The following is a 19,588-nucleotide window of genomic DNA, read 5'->3' as shown; positions in this document are numbered from 1 at the left end:
ATAATAATAATAATAATGATAATGATAATGCTGATGAAACATCAGGAATAAACTCTTCCAGAACACGGTCCGAAAAACCCTTTAAAAACCAATGGGAACGGTTTCTTTCTTTCTTTGTTTGATATACACCTTGCTTTTGTGGTGGCCCAATAATAGTATCTCTGCGTTGTGGGTTTTGGATTTTGTTGCTCTTCTGCCATAAGGCAACTACCTATGAATATATTTCTTGGTGGAAACTAGCTATCCAGACCCATTTAATTCCTGTTTCAGTGCTAAAACAGTCTTGGGGTGTATCTGTACTGTAGAAATGATGCGGTTTGATGCCACTTTAACTTCCATGACTCCATCCTCCCGAATCCTAGGATCTGTAGGATTCAAAGATATAGCTGTGTTAGTCCGTAGACTCAGTATGCAGAGAGATCATGTAACACCTTTGAGACTTATTGAAATAAAGAGCTTTCCTAGACTACAGTCTACTTCCTCGGATGCATTTGGAGATGATGATGATGATGATGATGATGATGATGATGGGAGATCTTGTAGCACCTTTGAGACTCAATGAAATAAAGAAGTTGGCAGCATGAGCTTTCCTCCAGGTGTTTTGGACTTCCAGAATCCCCAGCCAGCTTCGCCGACAGTCAGGGATGCTGGGAGCCGAAGTCCCAAACACCTGTTTCTTCCCGTCCTTTCCCTTTGCAGAGTGGTTCTTTTCGGCCATGGATCCTGCCTTCCTTTCGGTTTATGTGGTGGAGGCCATCTTGAAGATAATCGCGTTGGACTTCGAATACTTTCATGACCCTTGGAACAACATTGGTGTGTCTTTTGCGTCTTTTGGGGTCATGGATTGGGGACAGCCAGATGTTTGGGACTTCAGCTCCCAGAATTCCTGACCATCGGCCAAGTGGCTGGGACTTCTGGGAGTTGTAGTCCACAACACCTGGAGGACCAGAGTTTGGGGATCATTGATCCGTAGCACATCATGAATAGGTTGCAGCCCATATTTTGTGGCCCTTTAGCCTTCATGTCTGTGTTTCCCTCTTCAGATTTTTTCATCATGATCATGACGGTCCTGGATTTCGTGCTCCCACTGTTCATCTCCTCGCGGCAGGGCAACCGCGACAACACCGTTGCGCTTTTCCGCGTCCTCAAAATATGCAAAGGGATCCGGGCCATCCGAGCGATACGGTTTCTCCTCACGCTCCGGTCAGCCTCCAAAACTGTGGTCTGATAAGAGTTTATCACATGGGAGTTTATCCCATGAATGTCCCCCCCCCAAATCGTGTAATTACGCGAAACGATTTCACACGGCGCCGCAGAAAACCCGCCGTCAAAGTGGTCACAAAGAAGCATCAGTGCGCATCTTTTTTACTTTCGGGATTTCCATGGCAATGCATTTCCGATATCGCTTTATTTGTGCAACTGTGTGTGATAATCATTCATCATTTCCACTTTGTTTGCACGATGCGTTAAATGCGCTTTAATCTCTTTTTAATGCCGAAATCAGCCCCAGTGTGATAAATTCCATAGACAGATAAGAAAGAGTTTAATTCTGCATTTGTTGGAAGGAGAAAAGGGAAAGAGCGGTAGCGCAAGGCAAGTAGATATTAAGAGAAGGAATTTGGAAGGGAAATTAGTAGAAAGAAACAGAAGGGAAGATGAGGAGTTAGAAGGAGTTAGATGGAGAAGAAGAGAGTAAGAAAAAGGTTGAGAGGTGTAAAAAATAAGTTGGACGGAGTTGCGACTAATGTTTATTAGTTGTAGAAGTACACTCATCCCTCCGTATTTGTGGCTTTGATTAATATGTTCTCTCTAGGAATATCTAGGTCCTCCTCCAGTGCTACTCTATAGTCAACTTTAACTAAAAGTCGCCCTGAAAGACCTAGAGATTCCTAGAGAAGATACTCTACTAGGCCTTTGTAGCTCCTCCAGTGTAACTCTATGGTCAACTTTAACTAAAAGTCACACCGAAAGACCTAGAGATTTCTAGAGAGGATGCTCTACTAGGCCTTTGTAGCTCCTCCAGCGCAACTCTATGGTCAACTTTAACTAAAAGTGGCACTGAAAGACCTAGAGATTATTCCGAGAGAGGACACTCTACTAGGCCTTTGTAGCTCCTCCAGTGCAACTCTATGGTCAACTTTAACTAAAAGTGGCATTGAAAGACCTAGAGATTATTCCGAGAGAGGACACTCTACTAGGCCTTTGTAGCTCCTCCAGTGCAACTCTATGGTCAACTTTAACTAAAAGTGGCACTGAAAGACCTAGAGATTATTCCGAGAGAGGACACTCTACTAGGCCTTTGTAGCTCCTCCAGTGTAACTCTATGGTCAACTTTAACTAAAAGTGGCATTGAAAGACCTAGAGATTATTCCTAGAGAGGACACTCTACTAGGCCTTTGTAGCTCCTCTAGTGAAACTCTATGGTCAACTTTAATTAAAAGTTGCACTGAAAGACCTAGAGATTATTCCTGGAGAGGACACTCTACTAGGCCTTTGTAGCTCCTCCAGTGAAACTCTGTGGTCAGCGTCTGTCAGACGTTGACCACAGAGTTGCGCTGGGACTTAGAGATTCCTAGAGAGGCATCCTCTCAGGTAAAAACATGGTGTTTTTGTTATTTGCAGTTTCCCCATATTCATAGGGGTCTTGTGCCCCTAACCCTTGCGAATAGGGAGGGACAAGTGTATTAATATCAAAATATTATAGGTATGTAATAAAAGATGATTGAAAGCAATATCGTGTTGATATCTCTTAAGCTGAATTGGCATATTGATGTAAGGCTACATTGTACAGCATATATATCATTGATTATCGTTTGTTGATGAAAGTGTTGTGTATTGCGCAGTGTTAACTAAAATAAAAATACATTTATTTTTATGTTATATTCCATTTTCAAATTATAATTCTGCCTTTGTTTCCATGCAGAGTAATGGAGAACCTCCAGGAGATCACAAGCACCTTTATCCTCTCCTCCCAGTCCATTGGAGCCATTATTCTGCTCATGTTTTCTTTCCTCTGTATCCTCCCAGGAAAGAGAAAATTGGGGCTTTTTAAGTGAGATACCTCGGTTTTGTAAAAGGCTTTGGATAAGACAATAAGTAAATGGTTGCGCAGTCTTTCTTAACCCTCCCTCCAATGCTCAGTCATGTCTTCGGTGGTGCTGAGGGACATGTTCCACGACGCGGATGAAAAACACTTTGGAGACCTCTTCAAAACCATCTTCACGCTCTTCCAGCTCTTCACCTTGGACGACTGGTCCATTATCTACATTACCTGCTATGACGCCGGTGGGTCAAACAGAGGGATGCCAGGCGTTTGGGGCTAGGAGCCGTCGCCAAAGGTGGTCCCAATGTGCAGAGAGATGTGGAGATGCCCACCTCACCCGTAACATTATTCCTGAGCAGCAAAGAACTACCATATACACTCGACTATAAGTCAACTTCACATATAAGTCGAGGGCATTCGGACTGACTTCCCATTGCCCGAATTTGCATGTGGTAGTCTATCACGCAATAACATTAAACCCCATGATTGCGTTTGGATTGCCATTGGATTATACTTCCAATTTCCCTTATCTGATAACGTCCTTAAATAAATATCCCAGCCATCTGGGGCAGCTGAAGCAGTAAATCCTGGATTACAACCCTATGTGGGGCTTATCTATAAATGTGCAATGGTTTGTGTCTTGTGCGCAGCCTAGTATCCAAAGTCAACCATCTAACCCATACGTTCCTTTTCTCCCTTCCAGGGGCCTGGTATATCATCATCTTCTTAATCATCTACATCCTGGTGGAATACTTCTTACTTCTGAAGTGAGTGCCAGCTATAATAGCTAAATGTTATGGCTAGCAAGTGATGGTTACGTCCAGCGCATCTTGGAACAGAAATGCACAGGGGCTTTGTGGCAAAACAAGGTGCTGTCTGCACTGGCCAGGAAACCTGTGACAAGGTGGCATCACAAACTATGGGGTCACCATAGAAGTTCATGATAGTCCCTCCTGTCTCTCCAATTCCTGGGCTTTCCCCCCCTGCGACGAAGCGCAAGGGAGAGAAGTTTCTCAAAGTCCTTGGGAGAGGACTTTTTGGACTATGCTGCCCAGAATCCACCCGCGCATGTGGCCATAGGGATTTGGGAACTGTGATCCAAAACCTTGATGTTTCCAAGCTCTGGTTTCTATCGGGAACTATGCGTGTAACCCTCCTGATGTTGTTGCATGACAACTCTCATTAGCCCATGTTGGCTGGGGCTGCTGGGAGATGCAGTGCAACAATATTGAGCGTCATGCCTCATTGAGGGCAACCTGCATTCAACAATACGCCTTTCCCTTGCAGCCTGGTGATTGCGGTCCTAGTTGACAACTTCCAGATGGCCCTCCTGAAACGCCATGAGCTCAAGAAGCAGAAGGTCAGTCCTCAAGGGATACAGATGGGGCACTGAAAGACCTAGAGATTCCTAGAGAGGATACTCTACTAGGCCTTTGTAGCTCTTCCAGTGCAACTCTATGGTCAGTTTTAACCAAAGGTTGCCCTGAAAGACCTAGAGATTCCTAGAGAGGACACTCTACTAGGCATTTCTAGCTCCTCCGGTGCAGATCTATAGTCAGTGTCTGTTGGACGTCGACCACAGAGTTGCGCTGGAGGACCTAGAAATTCCTAGAGAGGTGTTGTCTCAGGTAAAAACATAGTGTCTTTGTTATTTGCGGTTTTTCCACATTCATGGGGGTCTTGTGCCCCTAACCCTAGCCAATATGGAGGGACAAGTGTATTCTGTTTCTCCTAGTAATCGTCTCAGCTTCTCCATCTCTGAATTGCCTCTTTGTCTTTCCTTCTCTCTGGCATTGACAGAAGGTGATTGAAGTGGAAGGCATCACTGCAGAAGACGACCATTCCGCCAAAATGACAGGTGACCAACGTTTTGGGCCGCGAGGGAAAGGCGGTTTGAGTTTTCTATGAACCCGGGTCAGTTCTCAGACCTGGACCCTGCCATACGAGGAGCTGGTGATATGGGTTTGTCACTTGGTCCTATATGGAAGTCAGCCCTCTGTACCCACCGATTCCAATATCCACAAATTATTAGACTGGACACATTGGATAGGGCTAGATGGTTTCTGTTGTTCGTTTACTAGTAAAGCACCATGTGCATTGATGGTAATATCTAATTAAATAGATGACATCAATGAATAATAAATAGATGATATTGTTGCAAACTATCCTAGTTGAAATACAAAGTAAGGGTATATCTTCATGGTCTCGAATTGGTAACTAAGATCCATTTGTTTTACAAAGGCCTTCTCCTGAGCAAGGCTTGGAAAAGTTACTTTTTTGGACCTGTTGATGGCTTCAAGTCATTTAAGGCAACCCTATAATGGGATTTTATGGGGCTGAGAGTATGTGACTCACCGAAAGTCACCCTATGGGTTTCCATAGTCGAATGAAGAACTCAAACCCTGGTCTTGAGTCATAGCCCAAGACTCAAACCATGCTGGCTTTTGGGACTGCAACTCCCATAACTGAGAGTTGAAGTCCAAACAGTAACTTTTCCAAGCTCAGTCCAGTCTTTACAAGGTAAGAAAAGTTTCTGGTGGCATAATATTAAGGCACAAAACCCCAATATGGATAAGAACTAGTGTCCACACTACTCCCTGAACCTCTTACTACTAGATGCATAGGAAAGGCTGGAAATGAGTCTTAAAAATGTGTCTCAAACTTGCATTTTGTTTTCCACGTGGCAGAAATACCCAAAATTAAAGAGGAGCACGAGGAAGAGTTCTTCAGGCGGACGCTCATGGACAAATATGGCAGCCTCGAACTGATTGACAGGTGAGAAGGAATGGCGCCGTCCTAAACGTTCGGTGTAAACATGTGTTCTTATAGTTTAACACCAGAGAGGAAGAATTGCTGGTGATGTGCATCCATGTGCGTATGTGTCAAGGACGTGCTTTTCTGTCCGAAAGGCAAAAGTAACTTGGGTTGCTGCCGCATTGCAGAATGAATGCACTTTGGCACCACTTTGACTGCCGTGGATCCGGCAACAGAAGTCTAGGATCTGTCGCTTTGTGAGCTATGTATCCTTTGCTATCAGAAAGCTCTGGCGCTGCAACAAATATGATTTCTGCGCAGCAGGACTTTGTCCCGTGTGATAAACTTCTATGGTTCCACCAAACGGAGCCATGGCAGTTAAAGCGACGTCAAAGTGCATTAATCCTACAGCATGAGACAAGCCTTTGGTGTTATGGATTTGGCAATAAGGGCCACCATACACCTCAGCGGTCCATAGTAGTCATCTCCATGACTGAGAAGAGATGATAGTACAAAGGGTATGGCCTAAATGCTCACCCAGTCCTAGGCATGGATGAATTTGGGATGATGTTGCATTAGAAGCAACAGAGGGCCACCACTCCATGCGCTTTCTTTCTCCGTTCCAGTGAATGGCAGCTTCTCTATAGCTACTTCCAGCTGATGACAGCCATTGAGACCAACCAGCAGCAGTTCAGGTCCCAAGCCAGCACCACCGACAAGATCTTGGATACTTTCTTTGAGGTGGGAGAACCCTTTAAAAGCATTGTTAGCACATTGGACCTTATCCCAAGACTGCATCTTGCAAAGCATAGTGAGATACGAAACGATGCCAAACCAGTATGCTTCCATTCGTAAACTAGTGGGATTCTGGCAGGACAGGTCCCTTCTTTGATAATGTCCTAAATTGGGTACGCTATTAAAGGTACACTCAGCCCTCCATATCCATGGATTTTTAGTATCCATGGATACTATGGGCCCGCTGGATCACTATATCATGCACAGAGCTGGTTTTGGGATTCATATTAGTATTACCTGTATCAAATTTTAACAAAAGCTCTGGATAAAGGTGGAATAAATATTCATGGGACTCATCTGTTGCATTTCCCCCATCTCTCTTTGCAGACAGCCGAAGACGATTACATTCCTAGGTGAACGCCGGAAAGAAATGCCCATAATGCTGGCCAATTGGATTTCTGCCTGAACCCTGGCGCTAGCACACTTGAAGAGTCGATGCGGTGTAATGCTTTAATTCATTGCCGTCGTTTCGTTGCGCAGCGCGTTATTTTCTTATTAAATAACTTATATCATTGTGTTAATTTGTGAGTTGAGTGTATGCTGGGGTCAGTAGAAGCCAATTCTAAAATGTGATAGAAGAGTATAAATATATTTATATATCAGTATAAATAATAATAATAAATATAATATAAATATGTTAATATATGATAATATAATACCTTTATATTATTTTATCAATTATAATAATATAAATAAATGTATATGTAACAGTATAAATCATAATAATATAATATAAATATATCAATATGTTATAATAATATAATACCTTTATATTATTATTATTTATAATAATGTAAATATATTAATATATAACAATATAAATAATAATATAATATAATATCTATATTATAATAATAAATTTATAATATAATTATTATAAAGTATAATAATATAAATATATGTTTATATAACAGTATTAATAATAATGTTATATTACATAAATGTATTAATATATTATAATACTATAATAACATATCATTATTATTAATTACAATAATGTTAATATATTTATATAAAACAATATAAATAATACAGTATAATATATTAATATATTATAATAATGTAAATATATTTATATATAACAACAACAACAACAATCCATTTTAACTTTTATACCACTTTGACATTGTGGGATTTGTAGTTTTGTCTCCCTTGCTGACCATTCTAAAATCCCCTCCTTAAACTCCAACTCCCATGAGCCCAAGCGGTGCTGCTTGACTGGCATGCGCGTGCGCAGTAGTGGACGACGCTTTCCCTCAGCCGGGCCTGGCGTCAACGTTGGCCGCGCGGGGTATTAGCGTCTCGGCTCCTGATTGGCCGAGAGGAGGCTACGGTGGCCGCGCGGGGCCGGGAAGCGACGGAACGCAGAGGCCAAGCCAAAATGGCGTCGGAGGCACATTCGGAGCCTTCCAAGGCCGGGGAGCTGCCGTTGCCAGGATACGGGGCCTGGTCCCCGAACGAGCTGCAGGCCAAGCTGGCCGAGATTGGGGCTCCGACGCAGGGTGAGGAGGGACCAGGCCTCGGGGGTGGCCTTTGAAGGGCTCTGGACTGAAGCAGGCCCTCTTTGGTCCGGAAATAAACCCAGTTTGAGACCTGGCTCAGTGCTAGGGAATGCTGGGAAATGTAGTCTTGGGAGGCATTGAACCACTGCAGAAGTAAACCCAGTCTGAGAATGCTTTCAGTGCCCTGGCTCAGTGCTAGGGAATGCTGGGAAATGTAGTTTTGGTATCGACTGACTTCTCTGTTCCCTTCCAGGTAGCCGTGAGGAGTTGGTGGAGCGGCTGCAGACTTACACGCTTCAGGTGGGCCTTTGCTTCTTCTAGCCAAAAAGCGCCACCTGAACCACCGGCGCATGATAGACATCTGTGTTTCACCACTCACTATGCTCCAGGATAAGAAAGGGCTGAGATGCCTCAAGACCTGACATGTTGGCTTAGTGTAGTCCATGTGGTCCGCCTTCGGAAAATGCGGACGACCTCAGGAGTTAAATCCAGAGCTGGGTTAAGAAGACAAGGATATGTGGAAGGACCTTGTGCACATTGTATCTCACTGGATACAATGAACACAATAGAGCTTGATGAAAGTCATAGAATCAGAAGCATTGTGCCTGAACAGAAAGGCCAAAGTAAAGCTGCTTTGGGTCACTTTGGAGGGATGCTGTTTAAATGGCACATGCAGCTTAAGAGCCCAGAAGCTGCGCCAAAGCTGCGCTCCAGTCCTTGGGAGTGGTGTACAGCTTCCGGACTCTTAGGACACATGCATCATTTAAACAGCATACCTCCAAAGTGGCCTGAACCAGCTTTGTTTTGGCCTGTCTGTATGGGCTCATTCAATCATAGAGCTGGAAGAGACCCCAGGGGCCATCCAGTCCAACCCCAGCGATGCAGTGATTAAATGCCTGCACTGCAGCCACTTGCTCACAGACCACAAGGTTGTGAGTTCAATTCCAGCCAGGGGCTCAGGGTTGACTCAGCCTGGCATCCTTCTGAGGTCGCTAAAATGAATACCCATCTTATTGTAATTATATACTTATACATATGCTGCTTTTTGTTGCAGACAGGGATAGTGCTCAACAGGCCCGGATTGCGGGGAGATGATGGAGATAAGCCAACCCCGCCTCCCATGCCAGGACAGGTGAGTGACTTGTACCTGAAGAGGACTCTTTTGCTACAGAAGGCTTTGGGATGGACCATAGCTAAGAGGTAGAGCAAATGCTTCAGTCTCTGGCAGAGCTTTTCGGTATTTCTGCCTGTATTGCAGTTGCTTCCTTTTGTGGTTTGCGGCTTAAAGAACAGACTTAACGTCTAAATAACATTAGCTCAGATACCTCTCTCAGCTGTTGCTTTTTGTCTCTGGTGTCATCCGTCTTGCAGCACCCTGGCATGTCTATGCCGCCACCTCCAATGGGCATGCCACCAATGCAGCCGCCACCGCCTCCGCCTCCCCCTGGCATGGGGCTCAACTTCCCGATGGGCGTAGGGCCCCCTCCGCCGCCCCCCGGCCTGGGCCCACCCCTCCGCATGCAGGCTGTGGATCCCTCTGCATTGCCTGAGGAGGAGCGTCTGAAGCTGGCCCAGCAGCAGGCTGCCATGTTGATACAGCAGGAAGAGAGAGTCAAGCAGGTGAGGGTTGTTTTCCTATCAGGGCATGTTCAGAGTTTGTGCAGTAGAGGGACAAATTCAAGGATCCTGGTAAATCGAGCCAGATGTGATGGCTGTGAGGAGCAATTTTGATCCCATGCAATATGCCATGGACACTCTTATCCAAAATGTGTGTTTTTGGCAAGAGGATTTTAAAGCTGGAAGTGAAGAAAAGGTCACTTTTGATTTACAGTGGAATTACTCCTTCAAGGATAATTCCTTCATGTAGCCCTTGGATCCCCTAAACCCTCCAGTACACACACACACACTCTCTCTCTCTCTCTAGATAGATAGATAGAGGTGCAGCTTTGGGGTGATTTTTGCTTTGGAATCACAAGTCTCCTCAAGTGCCCAAAAGGCACAAAAGCACTCCCAACCACTCAAAAACCCTCCCCATATATCTCTATTTGTATTCAAAAACCTTGTAAAAATGGCACCAGGAGATGACATGTCACTCTTAGTCACCATTTTGAGGTTGACTTTGCAGAACTGGAGGTGATTTGGTCTCCTGGGAAAGAGGTGCTCTCCCCAGCTTCCGTAATCTCTGGCTTATTATCCAGATTGGCTGTAAACGCCCAACATTTCTTGAAGCCACAGGTTGCCTCTCCTTTTGTGAGCAATACTGAATTCACTGGATCCATAATTGTTTCTCCTCAGGCTGCTGCCCTTATGGAAAAAGAACGCCAGCAGGAGATGTCCAAGATGTCCCCTTCAGTACCTAGGTCTACTCCAGACATGGGACCAAGACCTCAGGGGCTCCCTAGAGGTAAGTCTCCTTGAATCAGAGAAGAAGAGGCAAGTATTATCAGGCAGTCCTACAATGACTCTTATTTCATGCATCTTGAAAGGACAGCTGTGCATTTTCTCTTCTCAGGGAGCATATGTGATATGTGATAATTCAAGGGTCATAAAGTCCAAATCCTTGTCATGGAGGAGTTCAAAACGAAAGCACTCTTGAAAAGTGCCCATCCAAGCTCTGTTTAAAGACCCCCAAAGATGGAAAGTCCCACCAGTCTTCCAAGGCACCGTCAAACAGTGTTTGCAAAGTTCTTCCTAATGATCCCATCTGTCCTAGCTAGTCAGTGGTGAGAGATGTTAAGAGATTGCAATCCAGAGCATCTGGAGAAACATACCTTCTCCGTCCCTGGCATTAAGAGTAAACCTGAAGAAGAGTAATCCCTAGGGCAGGCAAGAAATCCAAGTTAGATCAAGGTTGACAATAAAGAGCGGAGAGTAGCCATGTTAGGAATAGCTGTTGCTGTTTCGTGCACTTTTCTATGGAGAATGTATTGGTTCTTTCCCTAGGAACCCCTCCTGTGAGCTCACCTGTTGGACCCCCGGGCCCGAGACCCCGCGGCCCACCACCTCCTCCTGGAGAAGACAGTCGTGAGGTGAGGCTGTTTTTATGGGGAGGGGATGGCCTCAGTAAAGTGGCAGAGAGACTCTGGCATTTCTTCCTCGCTTTTGGGCTGGAGAGGGCAAAGGGAAGAAACAAAGAAGTTAGTGTGCTTTTGCTCCCATCTCTGGCCTGGACATGTTTGGAAGCACATTTTGGCAGCGCCAACCCCCCTTGCAGTTTGTCTTTTAAAATCAGGCACATGGGGAACGTATGTCTTGTTTTAAAATGAATCCTTCCCTGTTTTGCTACTGGTGGAAGATTCTGAGGAATGTACAGATGGGGTGGCATGGCTAAAAATTTAAGTGGGCCTTCTGTGAGCTGTCTATTGCTCACCCTGGCCTTAGTCAGAACATAGTAAGCAAAGTGCTGCTTTATGGACATTGTTAGAATGCAATTCCCAGTATTGCTCACTGTTAACTATGCCGGCTAGAGCTGGTGCAATAGCAATATCTGTTGGGGTGGTGGTCACAGTTTGCTCACTCCTGCTTTAGTGTTTCTGATCCTAATTCCAAACTCTCAGATGATGTTTTCTCCTTTCCATCTGTCAGCCCATTTCCTTGAGTAAGTGTATAAACATAAATCAAAAACCCTAGCCAGAATGTTTGGCATAGAATAAGAAATTGGCAGTCTAAATTGGACCTTTCTTGGGGCCAGCAGGTCTATCTCTCAATTCCCTACAGTGAAAGGTCTGTTCAGTCTGACAAATGTTGCTTTATCGCCCAGGTTGACGACTCTGGAGTAGGCCCCAAAATTCCTCAAGCCCTGGAGAAGATTCTTCAGCTCAAGGAGATCCGTCAGGAGGAACTCACAGCTGTGCCCAGTGCCACAGGTAAGACTGGAATGGATTCAGAGGCATAGTCGTGTTAGCCTGGAATATCAGCCTGCAAAGGGACCCTGTAGCACCTTTGAGACTTACTGAGCCAAAGAAGTTGTAGCATTAGCTCTCGTAGACATCTGAGGAACGTCTGACATGTCTGCATCTGAGGGAGTAGACCAAATATAGGGAAACTTATGCTTCAACTTTTTTCTTTACTACAGTTTTACAGGTGTTGTGCCTGTGAGGTCAAGAACATCATCTCTACCTTTGTTTTCAGTGATGATTGTCTAGAAAGCTGGATTCTGAGACCAGGATAGCCTTCTGTGTTTATTTTTGTACACATTGGAGAAGAGTAGCATGAGAAATTATGATCTGACCGTTGGATGATAAGAGAAACCAAGCTCTGCATTTTGTTTGCTTTCCTGTTCATCCTCTTCCATTTGGCTCTTCCCTGTAGATGATGACATGGAGACCGACTTGAGAGCAGCAGCAGGTATCTCTGCATCGGATGCTGAGGATGATGCTTTGGCTCTCTCAAAGAAGGAGGTGAGTGGGCTGAGAAAGCAGGAATTGCAACCTCTGGCAGGGCGGGATATCCATATTTTAATGAATAAAATAAAACATATGTCCACTTTTTGTCCACTCAACAGAAAAACCGCAAGCGGCGGAACCGGAAGAAGAAGAAGAAGCAGCAAACTGCATCCCCGAAAGAGACCCCGGCTACCCAGGATTCCAAGGGGCACAAGGAAGAGTCTGGGAGTGAGGCCACGGTGGAAATAGAGTACGTCACGGAGGAGCCAGAGATCTACGACCCCAATTTCATTTTCTTCAAGAGGATTTTTGAGGCATTCAAGGTACGACAGACCCTGGGGTTCCTAGTTGCTTTGCTTTGGATCAGTGGCTCCCAAACTTTGATGCTATAGATATTTTGGAGTCTAGTTCCCAGAAGCCCCAGCCAGCTTGGCCAAGAGTTAGGAATTTTGGGAGCCAAAGTCCAAAAGATTTGGAGGACCAAAGTTTGGGAATCATTACTTTGGATGTTAAACTCATTTCAAGGAGGTTTCCCTTCACTTTGGGAAAGCTGTCTGGGAGTTATGATAACTTTTGACCTTCCTTCTCCATACAGTTGACTGACGATGTCAAAAAGGACAAGGAGAAGGAGCCAGAGAAGGCTGACAAAGTGGCGAGTTCGGCTGTGCCCAAGAAAAAAGGCTTTGAGGAGGAGCGAAAGGACAGTGACGACAGTTCAGATGATGAGCTGGTGAGTGTCAGTTTGGTGAGCTTGGGGACCTTAAAATAAAGGGGAGATCTTGTCAAGAGTTATCCTTGCTTTCTTCCCATTCCTGAGGGATGCAAGGGGCATCGCTGTGGAAATGTGCATGGATTACTATGCAGAACCCCCAGTACAATATAAGCAGAAATGTGAAAGAAATGACAGGATATTGCCATCTTTTTCAGGAGAAGAAGCCAGAAGCTCCCAAACTTTCCAAGAAGAAGCTGAGGCGAATGAACCGCTTTAGCGTGGCAGAGCTCAAACAGGTATGGCAGAAGTCTTGTGCAGTTGTTCCTGGTACAGGATGGTGAGTTGGGTGCATTTGAACATTTGTGGAATAAGAACTGAACACCATGTTCACTCCCCCATCAGTTAAGCTAAACTTTTTATGCTGCTTTCACTGTGGCCTGACAGGCTCAATGCCATGACTTTGCAAGAGGTCACTGAACCAGTTGAGGAGGATTGGACTTGAGCCGTGTCCTAAAAGATCAGATGGGTTTGCGAATGGGGAGAACAGCATCCATGTTGTAAAAGGGTCCTGAGGGGCAATCATAGGCCCCTTTTCAGCCATGTGTTTCCCTGCAGCTTGTGGCCCGTCCAGACGTGGTGGAAATGCACGATGTGACAGCCCAGGACCCAAAGCTACTAGTCCACTTGAAGGCCACCCGCAATTCAGTTCCCGTTCCTCGGCACTGGTGTTTCAAGCGCAAATATCTGCAAGGCAAACGGGGGATCGAGAAGCCGCCCTTTGAGTTACCTGAATTCATCAAGCGTACGGGGATCCAGGAGATGAGGGAAGCCCTGCAGGAAAAGGTGAGATGGGAACAACCTCCTGGAAGGAAGAGCTCTTTGAAGGAGGAAGAGGCTATCGTGAAGGAGATGGGCTGTCCTTCATTGGAGTTTAAACAGAGGTTGGGTAGCAACCTGTCAAGGATACTGTGGCCATAGATTCCTCTGTTGGCTGAGGCTAGACTAGATGACCCAACTTGATGGTTGTTCCATCCCTTTCAGCATAGTAGAAGCCCTGAAATTTACCTGAATGTTACCTACTTAAGGTAATGATGTTACAGAGGATGTCCCTTCCTTTGGGGCCAGTTTTAAGCCCCAGTCTTAAGTGTGCAAGCAGATGTTCAGTGTGATCTAGTAGGCCATTGTATACCAGGCATTTTGAACCATAATTCCTCTGGCCCCTTACTAGTGACTACGCAAAACAGGGCTGATAGGAACTGTACGCTGGACAACCACCAGATGCCCACCTCTGTTTTAGTGTCTTCCTTGCAGAGAGGGCAATTGCAATTGTTTTGGACTATGAATCCCTATACCTCCCATCCTCTGGTGACTGGGAGCTTATGGAAGTTGCAGTCCAAAAAACAACTTTCCCAAACTCTGATAGTCACATAGATTATATTTCTGACACTGCATTGGAAGATCCCTCCTGGGCTAAAGCTCAAAACTTCTCTGTCTCTTTCCAACCTTTTTGCCATTCCTAGGAAGAACAGAAGACAATGAAATCTAAGATGAGGGAGAAAGTCCGTCCCAAGATGGGCAAAATAGACATAGACTACCAGAAGCTGCATGATGCCTTCTTCAAATGGCAGACAAAGCCAAAGCTGACTATCCATGGGGACTTGTACTACGAGGTAACATGGATGCACCCATTGCCTGGCCCAGGGAGGGAAGCGATCTGGGCATCCACCTTGCTGATCCCTTTCCCTTCTCTCTTTTGTCCCCCTAAAATCAGGGTAAAGAGTTTGAGACACGGCTGAAGGAGAAGAAGCCGGGTGACCTGTCAGATGAGTTACGTATCGCTCTGGGAATGCCTGTGGGACCGGTGAGTGGCGCTGATTTTAGCTTTAAGGGGATTAAGGAAGGCATGACTTGAAGGTATCAGAGGCAAGCCTTGCAAGATGGAAGAGGGCAGGTGTGGAAGTTCACTGTGCCAGGGGCCAAGTCATGCTTTTAAAATCCCAAATGAAGCAGACAAGTGTTTCAAATTGTTAGTGTATTTGTTGGCACCCTCGCACCATAACTTTTGAAATGGATTGGGGAACGTTTGAATTTATCTCCTAATTTATTAGAGATGAGCCTTTAGGAATGACCGAAGTAATGAAGATATATACAAGGAAGAGACCTTGGGCTTGTGCACTGCAGAATTATTGCACTATTATTTCACTTCATCTGCCACGTTTCCATGTGATAGGATGCTGGGTCTTGTAGTTTGATGAGGCGCTGGAACACTTTGGTTGAGAAGTCTAAATACCTTCCCCTAAAAGTCCCAGTATTCCATGGGATGGAACCATGGAAGTTAAAGTGGAGTAATAGCACTAACATTCTGTAGTATGAATAGATGCCCTTGATAGTATGAGAGGAAAGGGGAGAATAGGAGGGATAGAATTGAGGGGTGGGACTCTAGCCTGAAGGGAATGGGGGGGACGATGGAATTGGTGTTCAGAGAATGAAGAAGCAGGTAGAGCTAATGCTGTATTTCCCTTCTTTTGCAGAATGCACACAAAGTTCCTCCTCCTTGGCTGATTGCTATGCAGCGTTATGGGCCACCACCCTCTTACCCCAACCTCAAGATTCCTGGTTTGAATTCCCCCATCCCAGAAGTGAGTGGCATCCTTTTTTCTTTGATGAAAACATTCCCTCCCCTTCAGCCAAGTGGCTGGCATGTGATGAATAAAGCCTACCTGCAGACTTGCAGTTTGAAAAGGTGTATATGAGTGATTCCACCTCCAACTCTTGTAAGTGGACCTTCTGCAACACAACTACAGGTGGAGAGAGGAATCCATAGCATCCACATTCTTAGTGCTTCTTATCTCTTACTCAGTGAGGGAGACAAAACTCTCTTCTGACTCCTTTTCCCCCTCCAGGGATGCTCATTCGGGTACCATGCTGGAGGTTGGGGCAAACCCCCCGTGGATGAGACTGGGAAGCCTCTCTATGGAGACGTCTTTGGGACCAATGCAGCTGAATTTCAGGTATGCGTTATTTCCACATACAGAGATGATGATGTATAGGTCTCACTTGCTAACAGCAAGGACCTGAGTTCTAGTCTGTCTTCTCACCTGTTGGTCAGAGTAGTCTCCATGCTGTTTAGAGGATTCAGAAATGTCCTTCTCTCTCTCCTTCCCCTTAGACCAAAACAGAAGAGGAAGAGATTGACCGAACACCTTGGGGGGAACTGGAGCCCTCAGATGAGGAATCCTCTGAGGAGGAAGAGGACGAAGACAGTGATGAAGACAAACCAGATGAGACAGGTTTCATCACTCCAGCAGACAGGTTAGTAGCTGCATCTCTTGCCACAAGTCAGGTCTAGAGCTGTAGGTCAGCACTGTTGGGTACTCTGAGGCCCCCTGAAGGCCTTGAGCTTCTCCGACTTGTATTTGTGAGAAGAAGGCTGGTGGTCTTTGGCTTGATCTTGACCACCTTCTCTTCCATTGTCTTCCTAGTGGTTTGATCACCCCTGGTGGCTTCTCTTCGGTTCCTGCTGGCATGGAGACACCTGAGCTTATTGAACTGCGTAAGAAGAAGATTGAGGAGGCCATGGATGGGTAAGTGGATAACTTGTCCTACTCTCCTAACACCCTCATCCTCTGCAGCTTCCTGGGGGTAAGAAAGTGGATTTGGCCAGAGACAAGAGATACCAGCTCTGTTCTGGATCCAGCTGATCCTCCCAGCCCATTTCTATAACAGTGCTGAGCATCTCTTCCTTCCATCTTGCAGCAGTGAGACGCCACAGCTCTTCACCGTTCTGCCAGAGAAAAGGACAGCAACAGTTGGTGGAGCCATGATGGGTTCTACACACATCTATGACATGGCAACAGTAAGAGAGGGGGACTTGGTTCTGCTTTTCTGCTTATGGAAACCAGGTGTGCCCGTTAACATAGGTGGGCAAAGCTGACCTGAAGAAGAAGCTTCTGGTTTCTGCTTAAGAGAGAGCCTATGCACATCTGCATGCGTGTTCATGGTATTATAACAGCACAGGGTTTTTTTTAGATCTCAAACCTGCCCAGAAGTCACCAAACAGCCTATCTTGAGCGGTTTGGGGGAAATGTATATAAAAGCCACCCTGTTCCATTGCCTCCTCCTTCCACACCCATGACTCTCCTGGACTTTGCTTCTAGGTGATGAGCCGCAAAGGGCCGGTGCCCGAGATCCAGGGCGTGGAGGTGGCTTTGGCCCCGGAGGAGTTGGAGCTGGATCCCATGGCCATGACGCAGAAGTATGAGGAGCATGTGCGGGAGCAGCAAGCGCAGGTGGAGAAGGAGGACTTCAGTGACATGGTGGCGGAGCATGCTGCGAAACAAAAGGTGAGGTGGCACCCATTGAACTGTAAAGCAGGGGTCAGGGCCAGGCCTAATGGCAGAGGAGTATGATAGCCTCAGGTTTAGGATGTCATAAAAGGACTGGGGATGGTTGCTTACACCATTGTGCTTTTATTGCCAGGGACTGGAGGAGAGATACGTATATAATTCCCTTCCTTGCACACTTTAGGTGGTATGCCCCTTGAGTTGGGTAGATGGCGCTGCCAGTTGCCACTCCATCTCTGGCAATGTCTTGAGTCACTCCTAGTACCTGTTAAAATTAACTTTGAACCAAAACATAGACTGAGGTGGGCAATTTTGGCAGAGCCCAGGATTCAGCTTTACTATTCTGGGTACCCCACACTACTCTGACCCACTTCCAGTGCCCTAATCTTTGATGGAGCTGCAAGCTTTGTTTTGAAAGGTGAGTTGGACTTTGAAAAGGCTGCTGGAATCACAGGGGGAGGGTTTTTTTGTGGCAGGGGAGGGATTAGTCAAACTCTGAAGGCAGATCAGGATCCGGTTGACTGCCTTCTTTCTGTTTTCCCCAGCAAAAGAAACGAAAAGCTCAGCCCCAGGACACCCGAGCGGGAGCCAAGAAGTACAAGGAATTCAAGTTCTAGCCCATCTCTGAGATGTCCCTTCCCTTCCTGTTTGTTTGTTTTTAAACACTCTTTTCCTTCTCCCTCAGCCCCTTACCCTCTGGATCCCTTTCCATCCCAACCTAAGTTCCCCCGTTGCCGGGAAGCCCTGTGTCTTGTGCCGTTTCCCTTCAGTCTAGCTTAAGATGTGGATTATTTTGTAAATAAAGTTGGAGTTGAGCTCTGAGGGTTTCGTTTTCCGAGCCATTGGGGGAATAGATGCACCGTTAGGAAAGAGAATTGCGGCAATTGGTTTGATAATGGGTCCAGGGTTAGGGTTACGGGTTACGATGGAGTTGGTATTTATGTCTTCATGCCTCTAAAGGGATCTTTTCCATTCCTTACATGTGTGTCTGGGGAGAAGAGGCTTCATAGAAAGCCATACTGTACTGTGGCTTTCCAGGCTTTCAGCTGCTGCTGTCTAGTTCTTTAGGTTTTCCAAGAAGGGTCTTTTCCAGCTCTATCTACAAATGCTGAAGGTGGACAGAGGCTCCCGAGTTCAAATGATGGCCTCTGGTTTGCATGCAGATCTGCCTCTGAACGATGGTGGTTCCCTTAAAAAGGAGATAAGAGTCTAGTCCTCATGGTTTAGTATTAAGGACTAACACATAGGAACAGACTAACTCTAATAAAGGCCATAGGATTGTTCAGCCCAAAGGGTGGAAACTGTATAGCCCACCCAATACACTGCGACTCCCAGCATTCCTCACTCTTCTGACCAGAGCTGCAAGGAGTTGCAGTCCTACAACGTCAGGAGGGAGATGCAATTTCCATCCCAGTCTAGACTGGTAGACATTCTATAGGGTTTCTGTTCGCTCCGTTCAGCCAAACCTATACAACTGGGAGGCTTATAATTGTGTTTTGGAGGAAGAAAATGCGAACAAAGCTATTTACATTTCAAAGATGGGCATCACTAGAAATGTGTAGATTTGAAGAATGTGTGCAAGGGGAAAACGCATTCAACAATCCAGATGAATTTCTGGGCAAGGAGGAAAGAAAAGCCTCGTAACTCAATACCGAAACGGGGCAGAATGCGAATGGTGGGGAGGAATGGAGAAACGCCGTCTGACTGACAGATTTTCACATCCCCAAAGAGGCCCTTTGCAGTGGCCTGAGGCATTTTGAGGATGACGCCAACAAAGTTAAAAAGACAGAGTTACGGATGTGCTGCGAAGCGGCCTCCCGGGATTCCTCCCCTCCAGTTTAAAACGCTCTCGGGAAATAAGAGTTTGCAGTATCCCTTACAACAGTTTTGCAAGGTTGGCTGACAGTACGATCATTGTGACGTTGTGGGGGCTGATAAATTATTACATATAATATTATATCATATTATATTATATTATATATAAATCCTAACAAGCAAACGTTGATTTTGCCATTTTATATATGGGATACCATTATATTTATTCGGACTTGGAT

At 45.7% G+C, this 19,588-nt stretch overlaps 2 protein-coding genes across 2 annotated transcripts in view; both read left to right on the top strand.

Annotated features, from left to right (window-relative positions):
* CATSPER1 (cation channel sperm associated 1) overlaps positions 1-7,056 on the top strand; it is an 8,866-nt gene extending 1,810 nt beyond the window's left edge. Inside the window, exons 3-12 of the mRNA XM_042438918.1 lie at positions 700-813; positions 1,044-1,203; positions 2,924-3,015; positions 3,142-3,285; positions 3,747-3,810; positions 4,331-4,403; positions 4,844-4,901; positions 5,731-5,818; positions 6,424-6,538; positions 6,920-7,056. Of these exons, the coding sequence (XP_042294852.1) occupies positions 700-813; positions 1,044-1,203; positions 2,924-3,015; positions 3,142-3,285; positions 3,747-3,810; positions 4,331-4,403; positions 4,844-4,901; positions 5,731-5,818; positions 6,424-6,538; positions 6,920-6,949 (938 nt within the window). The 3' untranslated portion in view covers positions 6,950-7,056. The remainder of the gene's footprint in view (positions 1-699; positions 814-1,043; positions 1,204-2,923; positions 3,016-3,141; positions 3,286-3,746; positions 3,811-4,330; positions 4,404-4,843; positions 4,902-5,730; positions 5,819-6,423; positions 6,539-6,919) is intronic.
* An 876-nt stretch (positions 7,057-7,932) lies between these two features.
* Positions 7,933-18,356, top strand: SF3B2 (splicing factor 3b subunit 2). The gene is made up of 21 exons (XM_042440905.1): positions 7,933-8,094; positions 8,348-8,394; positions 9,149-9,226; positions 9,466-9,714; positions 10,390-10,498; positions 11,038-11,123; positions 11,855-11,960; positions 12,406-12,494; positions 12,599-12,802; positions 13,075-13,209; positions 13,407-13,487; positions 13,807-14,034; positions 14,712-14,861; positions 14,963-15,052; positions 15,723-15,830; positions 16,095-16,202; positions 16,361-16,503; positions 16,674-16,775; positions 16,948-17,047; positions 17,349-17,534; positions 18,080-18,356. Exons 1-21 carry the CDS (start codon positions 7,974-7,976, stop codon positions 18,149-18,151), a joined length of 2,592 nt encoding a protein of 863 aa, XP_042296839.1. The 5' UTR covers positions 7,933-7,973; the 3' UTR covers positions 18,152-18,356.
* Positions 18,357-19,588: the final 1,232 nt, after the last annotated feature.

This window comes from Sceloporus undulatus, chromosome 9 (genome assembly GCF_019175285.1).
Source record: "Sceloporus undulatus isolate JIND9_A2432 ecotype Alabama chromosome 9, SceUnd_v1.1, whole genome shotgun sequence".
Classification (NCBI taxonomy): Eukaryota; Metazoa; Chordata; class Lepidosauria; order Squamata; family Phrynosomatidae; genus Sceloporus; species Sceloporus undulatus.
This window is presented reverse-complemented; position numbering and strand designations above follow the sequence as displayed.